A 9,839-nucleotide genomic window follows, 5' to 3' on the forward strand; every position below is an offset into this window, starting at 1 on the left:
ACGAAGTCAGAAACTATGTATCTCGTACTCTGGTGCTAAGGGCTAAATGAGATGCTAGGTGTCAAGTAATTAATTCAGGACCTAGGCACATTAAATACTCAAGGATTTTAGACAGAGTTTTATAGCTAAAAGGGATCTTTCAGCCATAAAAGGGAATTTTCATCTCAGAGAGAAGCCTTAAGTCTCTAGGAATATTAGCATCAATCGAGCAATGCATTAAAAAAACAGAAACAAATAAAAAATGCCCCACTAACCTCAGTGCGTTCCTGCAAGTTTAAGTTTATATATGCCGAACCAAGCCATTTTCCCTTCCTAAAAGTACAAAGCTACAAGATAAGTGACGTAAACAGCTTCTGGAAAATATGCCTTAAATTTACATCAGGTCGCATGACCACACATTTTTAAAGAAAAATGATCAGTCCTTACAGGTGGTAGAAAATCCAGGGGATTTAAATCAAACCCAGACTCAGAACAAGCAGGCAGTCTGGGCTGTGTACATTGGGGGCCACCCACAACGCTCCAGGCAACGGCCAGGTATCATAAGCATCGAACAGATTGCCAAAACCCTGCCAATTAAAGTGTCCCGGGCTTCAGCACCTTCCCAAGTGCGTGTAGTGCATTTCCAGCTAGCTGGAAGTTGATTCATTTTCACTTCTGCACTGTGGTACTCACACATTTCCCTTCCTCATACCCAGAGCATATAAACCTTCGGCACACTTTATGAGCTAACGGCCTGCACAGCGTCTTGATTCACTGAGACCAAGGGAGGAATGATGTAACATATTTTCCAAGAGAAGAGAGGCTCACTGAGGCAATGTTCAAACTGCTGGCAAAGCCAAGCCAAATTCTAAGGGCCACGAAAAACAACATTAAAAATGCTTTTCTTCTCCCAGTTTAGAGTTACCGGGTCCCAGCACGGTGGATCTGGAGCCCGCCTTCCGTCCACGGGTGACAAGGCAGCTCTTGTGAATGTTCAACTCTAAGACGTGCAGTGTACGAAGGCTGCAACCTACCATCGCTGCTTCCCCTGAGGACTACATCTGGTGAAGGGGTCTGCCGGGAACGGGAGCCAAAGGAATCCAGGCTGTCGAAGGAATCATCTCTGCCGTGGCGAGGGGGAGACAGGGAGTCGCTGCGCTCGGAATCCCAGCAGTCTATGTAGCCACTGTCTCGGATACTACGTTTGGGACTCTCAATGTCATCAGTCTCCTGTCCAAAAATAAAACGAAAAAGATATTACAGACACTTGAGCAACAGATGGAGAGCCTCTGATACCAGGAAAATCTAGCTCCGGGTGGTCTTCAAAAGATCCCGCGTGTGGTGTCAGGATGGAAAAAATTATGGCCCGGATTATCATCCACAAGCCAACGTTGCATCCTTCCACCCTCCCTGCCTCAACTTTCCCCATGAGAAAAGCGTGCACATTTCAAATAAATAAATAAATAAAAATCCAAGTAACTCACACCCTACCACGTTTAAAAAAAAAAAAAAATGGAAGGAACGAAGAATAAAAGCCTCCTTAAGTTTGGATTCACAAGAGTACAGAGACCGACCAAAACAAAACTAAACACCAAAAGCCTTAACCTTGACCCGTCTCTCGGAATCCATAGGCGCATGCCTGTTCTGGGACCGAGCCCCCGGGTTGGCAGCGCGATTGCTCCTGGTTACGCTAGCTGGCCAAGGCACACAGCGTTTGTTTTTGCCGCAGAATCAGGTCTGTAAAGTCTGGAGCAAGCAGCACACGTCCATCTCCTGCTACCTTGAAGGGAAATTCCTGCTCTGAAAGGGAGGTGTCTTTCGGAGGCAGAAAGTTTAAAAAAAAAAAAAAGGCAATGAAAAATATGCAAACTGCTTTTCCTGATGCCTCAGAAGAATCCAGGCATGCTCTCGCTCTCGGCCAGCCCCTGGCGCTGGGGGAGCTGAAGCGCTTGCGGCTGACCCACATGTTCGGAGCAGGGAGAACAATGGCTGTCTTTGACAGCCTGTGATTATAAATTCTTTCCAGCGCAAGCAGCACATACTAAAACACTGAAACCCCAGCAGCGGAAAGGTCAGTCAAAGCCATCCTCACCCTTGCATTAGAATAAAAGCCTTGTTCCCGCCAGTGTTGTTGCATTCATTACAATCGGCCAGGCTGACGAAAACAAAAATAACGCCGGTCACTCAAAGATAAACCTCAATTTAATCTCCTCCAGACTGTCGCTTAAAATCTGGGCTGCGGAGGATGCTGGCGGAGGGGCCCGCGCTCCTCGGCAAAGACTGGAATGTCACCCTGTGGATGTCCTGGGATGCTCGGGAAGGTCCCCTCCACATTCCCGATCGAGAGGACAAATAAACAGATATTCTCTGCATGGTAGCAATTTTGGAAACTGCCTGAACCGACTGATATGCCCACTGGAGCCCAGGCCTTTGTAGCACATGGCTTTGCCAGGTGCTTATCCGTTCTCTCCAGCGCCCCCAACGCACTCCCCAGCGGGAGGCATTCCGAAGGGCCGCCGTGGCTGTAATTTGCAAGGCACACAGGGGTTTGGCCTGGAGAGAAGGGAGTGGGAGACAGGAGGGCAGAACAGAGAGAAACACCCTGCAGCCTCCACACAGAGGCCCTGATTAGGGCCCCGGAAGAAGAGGTTGTCACATGGCCCGGGTGAGCGCAGCCCACTTGACCCTCCAGAGGAAGGCAGAAATTCCAGTTATGGAAATTAAGGTAGTTTACTTGTAGGTCAGAAGTTCAGCAAGACTTGAACAAAAGCCAGGCCTGACTAGCTGCAAAAGGAAGAACTCATCAACTAACTGAGAAGTATAGATTTAAATTGGATATGGTTCTGTATTTAATTTCTTTGGAAATGCAAGTAATAATCATGGGTTATTGATTCACCGAGGATAGGCCAAATGGCTAAAAAAATGAAGGTCACTCCTATTGAATACTTACTATGGGTCTAGGGCTACACTTGTTGCTTTTTGCACATGTATTTAATCCTCACAACCCTACAATGATGTCGTTAGCATTGTCCTCATTTTACAGAAGAGGACAATAAGAATCAGAGAGGTTAAGTAACTTGGCTGAGGTCACAGAGTAAGCAGCAAAACTGTGATTCCAACACAGGATTCCATCTCCAGATCCCAAAGGGTAAAACCTGCCAACGTCTGATCAAACTTGAGGTAGTTATAGTTGCCGCATTACCATCATCACCTCTCCAACTACGGGACACTCACTGCCTCCTTACTCTGTGAATGATGCTAATCTGGGGGATGCCCCTTTCCTAACTGCTGTTTATGCCTACATCACCCAACTATAAATACTGCAAAAGAGAAGCAGCTTAGGGTAGGTTAGGAGCTTAGGGTAGGTCTTGGAAGCTCAACTGACTGGGTTTAAATCCTGCCTCCGCCTCTCGTCATCTCTATGACCTCAGGCAAGTTATTAGTTTTCTAGTCTGATTTCAGTTTTCTCATCTGTTCAATGGAGCTGATAATACCATCTATCTCGCAGGATTGCTAGGAGGGTTAAACATGTTAACATACAGAGAGCACTCAGAAGAATGCCTGATGCGTAAGTGCTCAAAAAGTGTTAGCTATGGTTAGAATTACTTCTATGTATTCATTTGGGTACGTAAATGTCAATATGTAAATCATACAGACTTTGTGAATGTAGGGAAGGACACAACCTGTATATGTACTGATCCTTCTCCATTTATATCCCATAACTAGTTGCCTTGGACCGAGGTTCCCATCAGAGAGGGCAGACCCTCGGGACCAGGTCACTCGTCATGTCTAGAAGTGACACAATTTTATGAGCTGCTTGGTGCAGCATTACAAACTGGATTTTCAAGAAAATAATAATAATCAGAAGTGCTCTTCCAAAGGCCCAAATGTCTTCCCCACCCCTACTACAAACCACAAGAGAACAGAAGGAAAGAAAGAAAAAGTCAACATGTCTCTTGGAGCATCGGCTGCTTTCTCACAGCTTGTTATGGGAAAGAAAAACAGAAAAGCCATTCTGTTCATGACTGCGTAGAAAGCCAAGAATAAAATCACGGATCCAGCAAGAGAGCAGGAAGCCGAAAGGCATGGCCAGTTTGAAAAGTGAAAAACAGGCCACCCGTGGTCACCCTTGGCCAATCTGGTCCCTTGGAACCTCAGGGTGAGGCAAGAAGTTGGTTCTTCAGCCAAAAATAAAGATGTGGACATCAGCTGGATAAGCAATTTTATTGGATTCCGTCAAGTCAACCAAAGTTAAGCTTTTGGGGGAGAACAAAAGCTATAAACCAGCACAAAGGCTAGCATGGGCCAAATTCTCCTTTGCGGGGTCTAGTTATGTCATCGATGCTTTTCATCCAGGAACCCAGGAAATTTTCGACATCTACAGAGAGCACTTTAGGGATAGGAGACAAGACCCAAATCTATCCATTGTACTAACTGCTAGTTGTTCTAATAAACGTACGTTAATGAATGCGGTGAGAACTATCAACATCTATGGTATTTTTGGATCGTTTCACTCATCTGTCCTTTTCTTATCCCTCTTTGTCAGAGATAATGAGAACCAGCTAAGGTTGTGGGTGACTTACAGTATCTGAGAAACTCCAGATGCTTCTGTGTTACCACTCAACATTTTCTGCTTCCGTTGTGATTTATAAAGCAGCTAAATCCTATTCTGGAGTGTTTTAGGGTTCTGCTTTTCCAGCTTGATGACCCATCTGCACCTACCACACTCTGGCTGGGGAAGCTATTCACTCCTCGGATATTTACCGAGCATCTTCTATGTGTCAGACACGATCCTAATGCTGGGCACACAACATTCAGCAAAGTCAATAAATACCCTGTCCTCACGGGCCTTATGTTCTAGTAGGGAAGACAAAAGGGAAATGGAAAAACCGATAAATGAATACAAAGTTGAGTGGTAAGTACCATGAAAAAATAAGGCAGGTTAAGGGAAGAGAAGCTGATGTTGGTTGCTATTTTAGGCAGAGGTCTGTTCTTGCCCATCTCATCCCCCCGTCTTTATCCCCTTGTTCTAGTTAACACCCCTCCCCTCCTGAAACGGTAGTGCTTAGGCCAATCCTGGTACCTGTTACCCTTGGTCACAGAAACTGGGCCAGAGTATACCCCTAGGAATTTTGCAGCTGGGCCTAGAAGGAAGAATTTCCTTGTTTTCTGGGCAAGGAGCTAGAACAGGTAATCCTGGAGATGCTGTTGGCCATGTTCCCTGATGGGAGGAAATCTCAAGGAGAGATAGCAAGAGGTGAGAGAGAGACACAAAAAGGAAGAGCCTAGACTGCTCACTTTCCAGCTCTAGTCCCTGAGATTCTAAGGCCACTTAGTCCCCATGATTCTTCCTTCAACCTCAACATTCTCACAGTAATGCCCCTTTGTTCCACTTCAGTGTCCCCTCTGTTGGGAGACCTCCTCTGACATATCTGGGCTCACTGAAAGGCCATTGTCACTATGCTCTCAGAGATCTTTTTTTTTGGCATATAGCAACAGCAACCTACTATGAATACCTACTATGTGTCAGACGCGTCTGCTAAGGGCTCTACACATGTTACTGTACAAGTTGGTAATTTTTAGAAATATTTTTAAAAGATTTAATTTATTGATTTTTGAGAGAGAAAGAGAGAGCGAAAGGACACGAGCAGTGGGGAGAGGTAGAGGGAGAGGGAGAAGGAGTCTCCCCACTGAGCAGGGAGCCCGATTCGGGGCTCGATCCCAGGATCATGACCTGAGCCAAAGGCAAATGCTTAACTGACTGAGCCACCCAGGCACCCCTACAAGTTGATAATTTTTTACAAACATTTCTCTCACTAGAAAAATGAATATAAAAAATTTCTGGTTAGTCTCCTTTGTGAAAGAAAACATTTCAATTGCAAATTTCTTTCAGCCTGTCTCCATGCCGAAGCAATTCTAGTTGTCTCCTCAGTATCTGCTCCTTTTCTTCTCCAGTGAAAACACCCACAGGGTTTAGCTGAAATACAGCCTACCTTTCCCAAGTCTTTCCTTGCAGGTAGGTTTGGATGTGTGACCAAGTTTAGGTCAATAGGATATGAGCAGAGGAGTAGTGTATGACTTAGCAGACGTGTGTTTAAAGGGAGGGCAGAGGTCCTTCATCTCCTCATCCCTCCTTTCTCCTGGCTCAGATGTGGATATGGTGGCTAAAGCTTGCACAACCATGATGGACCAGAAGGTGAGAACCCAAGGATTGAGAATGTTGGAGTAAAAGGACAGAAGGACCCTGGGTCCCTGATGATCACCTGCCCACTGCTCATGTTCAGACCTCTTTTATGTAAGTTCGAAATTAAATTCATCTTATTTAAGCCACATTTAGAGTTTTCTGCACTTCCCAGACAAACCCAATTTTAATCGATAAAATGAGATAATATCTATTCCAGATAAATTAGTATCTCTAGGCATTGGATGTATCTGTGACGTTCAGATCAATTACTCTCTATTCAGAGGCATGGGAGTACCACAGTTGGCCATTTAGTTAAGTCATGCTGTGTCCAGTGATACCAAGTACTCTCTTGGGTCCTGTGATATTGTACTACGTTCACTAAAAGAAGGGAACCGCTGTTAGCAACGACAGGTCATTTCAAGGCAGCTGACATAACAAGGGTCAGCTCAATATGGTCTCAGTAGAAGGGTTGCTGAAGAAACCATAGCTGCTTAGAGTATAGAGGAGCTGGACTAGTGATGGTAAGAAATGTCCATAGCAAGAATAAATCAGGTTCCAAGGGAATCCAGCAAAGAAAGGAACTGTGAGGCAGGGCTTTTAAACAGTTGTACAAAGATGACCCATGGGTGGCTCAGTCGGTTGAGCATGCGACTCTTGATTTGGGCTCAGGTCATGATCTCAGGGTCATGGGATCAAACCCCACATCGGGCTCCCCGCTCAGCGTGGAGGCTGCTTGTCCTTCTCCCTCTGCTTCTCCCCCTGCTTCTCCCCCAACTCGTGATTTCTCTCTCTCTCTCTCAAATAAATAAATAAATAACTTTAAAAAAAAAGAGATGACCCATGTATCATTATTCAAATCCGAATTTAATATAAAAAAATAAGCATTCAAATTTCACAAATCAGACTAAACCTTACCTTTGTACTTGCTCTAAGAATAGAGTTACATGAAAAATTAAAGGACCCACGAGAGTAAAAAGTAAGAAACAGTGTATTGTGTGGGTGTGTTCAGTTTATTTTTAAAGGAATTTAGCTTAAAGGACTTTGTTTATATGCATAACAACCAGTATGAAAGCTTTGTCCATTTACAAAATACATGAGCCAGATCGGCTCAAGCCAAATGGGAAGAACTGTCAGGACCATTATCTTTAATTTAAAGAAAGAAGGATAAATTATTAGAAAGGTGGAGCACATTCTTGTTTTCAGTATGAAAAGAAAGTCTGTAAAGCGGGGAATGTCTCTCAAGGTCTCATTAGTGCATTTCGTTTGCATGTTAGAGAAATGAGGAAGGGCAAGGCCTGGACTATTTGTGCTACGATAGGGATCTTATCCAAAATCCACGGATGTGACAACTGAGCCTCATCCACTCACTAGGCTGGCTGGGTGGGCCTGCCTGAGTGCAGTCCTATATCCTAGGACTTTGGGTGAGTTCCTGTACATTGCTGAACCTTAAAAAGGAACACACAGGCAGACATACATAATACATCCCCCTGTTTCTTTGACAAATTCCTACCTTAAGTCAGTCTTTCCCATAACCAAATAAACAAATAAAGCTTTAAATGCTGTAAAAAAAAAGTCTTCCGAATTTCCAGGTCACCCAAATACAATGGCCGTAAAATGCACATCTCCGCAGAGAATGCTTCTAATTTGTCAGGGCCCGTCCAGGGTGGATGGCCAGGCAAGAGCTTGGCAGACGTGACTTCACCCATACCAAGGCCGTGACGGGTAAGCAAAATGACCTTTAGGACAAATGCAGAGCAAGTCTTCATTTTTGTATAATACTGTATTGTTTAATTCAGGTGTTATTCCCTCAAGAAAACAAGTGCAGAGCTCTCTGGCATACAAAGCCACATGCTGACAGATTGCATTTGCTCTTTTGGAATTAAAGTTGGAGAGAACTCAGACCTTCCATTCTCTGAAGGCTATAAAAGTTCAGGTAGGCATGGGACACACAAGGCAAAGACCGCATTGGTAAGTCAACTAGTCCTTTCCTGGAGGGCAGGACATCTCTGTTCTGTGCAATTTCACCCCGGTGAACTGTTAAGGATCTTAAAAAGAAGCAAATGTGGGACGCCTGGGTGGCTCAGTCGGTTAAGCATGGGCCTTTGGCTTGGGTCATGATCCTGGGGTCCTGGGATCGAGCCCCATGTCGGGCTCTCTGCTCAGCAGGAAGCCTGCTTCTCCCTCTGCCCCTCCCCCTACTTGTGCTAAATAACATCTAAAAAAAATGAAGTAAATGTGTTAATTTCCCATCTTATATTAACCTCTTGGGATAAAGAAGGAAAGTCAAGGGGCGCCTGGGTGGCTCAGTCGGTTAAGCATCTGCCTTCAGCTCAGGTCATGATCCCAGGGTCCTGGGATCGAGCCCCGCATCGGGCTCACTGCTCCGCGGGAGGCCTGCTTCTCCCTCTCCCACTCCCCCTGCTTGTGTTCCCTCTCTCGCTGTGTCTCTCTCTTTCAAATAAATAAATAAAATCTAAAAAAAAAAAAAAAAAAAGAAGGAAAGTCAAGTTACCTTTCTCATCTGAGCCAGCAAGCCTTCAAACTCCTTCAGGTTCAGTGTCGTGCCGCTATAGGACGCTGAGCTATTTGCTGCTTTTCCCAGCCAGTAAATGGTAACTAGTACCTGTGAAACAAAACCAGGCACAAGAGCAGGAGAATTTTCCCTCAAGAATGACTTTTAAACTAAGGAATCAATAGTGCCCCATCAAGAGGAAAGCCGGAAGGAGAGAATGTGACACTGATTTACAAAAACCACCATCCATGAGGTATCCATTAAATGTGAAATCATTTTAATAAGAACCCAATGCTCTATCAGTCAACACAAACATGATTCGGTAGTTAAAAGAAAGCTCCAGTTTTAGGAAATTTTGGTTGTAAGAAAATGATCTTTAAGACAGCAAGAAGGAAAAATAAATCCTCCAAAATCATTTTTCGGTAATAAAGGTAGAAAGTGAAAATTTTCAGAAACTCTGGCGTCTTCACCCAGATGAGCATGAAATGGGTTGTCAAATCCTTTTGAAAGAGGTGCTTTTAAAGGCTTACAATTCCTACTTGTGGGCACAGAGGCAGAGATCCAGGTTAATTAGTGGTTCCCAGCACAAGAGAAACAGCATATATCTAACTGAAATCAGAAGAAAGCAAAGTAATGAAGAGTACGATCTTCAGCTACCTAGCGTTGGCGTAGAGTTAAATTCCTATTCCTCGGAGATGGGAAATTTTTAGCCTGGACAAAATTACTGCCAACTAAATAACCTTGGGTGCTTACAAATGTCCATGAATGTTCAATGGTCTGAAGCTACAGTCCTCGGTTCATTTTTTTCTGTCTTTCCAAAATAACTGTGCACAAAAGCAAATGCTCTATACAGTGGTTTTTCCATAAAGCCCAGAAGGCTGAAGGTGAGGTCCTTAAAGCTGAATTCTTTGGATCTGAAGCTTACAGAAAAGCTATTATTTTATTTTCACATTTGGTCTTATTGCTTCAATCAGGCGGGGAAGTGCTGGTTGTACCCTGCTTCCACTTGCTAGATCAGGAAAGATATGTGTACATGGTTCCACATGGCAACACGCCCAAAATATGGTTGTGTGTATCAACGCTATGACGTGATTCGGTTTTCTACCTCTGTGGGAAAAGCACATGTCAGGAATCCTTCAAGGCTTCCAGAGAGTCTTTTTAACA

At 44.4% G+C, this 9,839-nt stretch overlaps 1 protein-coding gene across 15 annotated transcripts in view; it reads right to left on the bottom strand.

Annotated features, from left to right (window-relative positions):
- LIMCH1 (LIM and calponin homology domains 1) overlaps window positions 1–9,817 on the bottom strand; it is a 97,718-nt gene extending 87,901 nt beyond the window's left edge. For 5 of the 15 annotated variants that reach the window (XM_081813009.1, XM_081813004.1, XM_081813007.1 and 2 more), the window contains exons 1-2: window positions 1,585–1,805; window positions 1,014–1,209 (exon numbers count right to left, since the gene is read on the bottom strand). In XM_081813009.1, coding sequence (XP_081669135.1) covers window positions 1,014–1,209; window positions 1,585–1,608 — 220 coding nt within the window. In that variant the 5' untranslated portion in view covers window positions 1,609–1,805. Of the gene's footprint in view, window positions 1–1,013; window positions 1,210–1,584; window positions 1,820–2,071; window positions 2,154–8,675 lie in introns of those variants that run through there. The other 10 variants (XM_081812994.1, XM_081812995.1, XM_081812996.1 and 7 more) reach the window with 7 other exon arrangements.
- Between the last annotated feature and the right edge of the window lie 22 nt (window positions 9,818–9,839).

This window comes from Leptonychotes weddellii, chromosome 2 (assembly GCF_054177405.1).
Source record: "Leptonychotes weddellii isolate Sample4059 chromosome 2, ASM5417740v2, whole genome shotgun sequence".
NCBI lineage: Eukaryota > Metazoa > Chordata > Mammalia > Carnivora > Phocidae > Leptonychotes > Leptonychotes weddellii.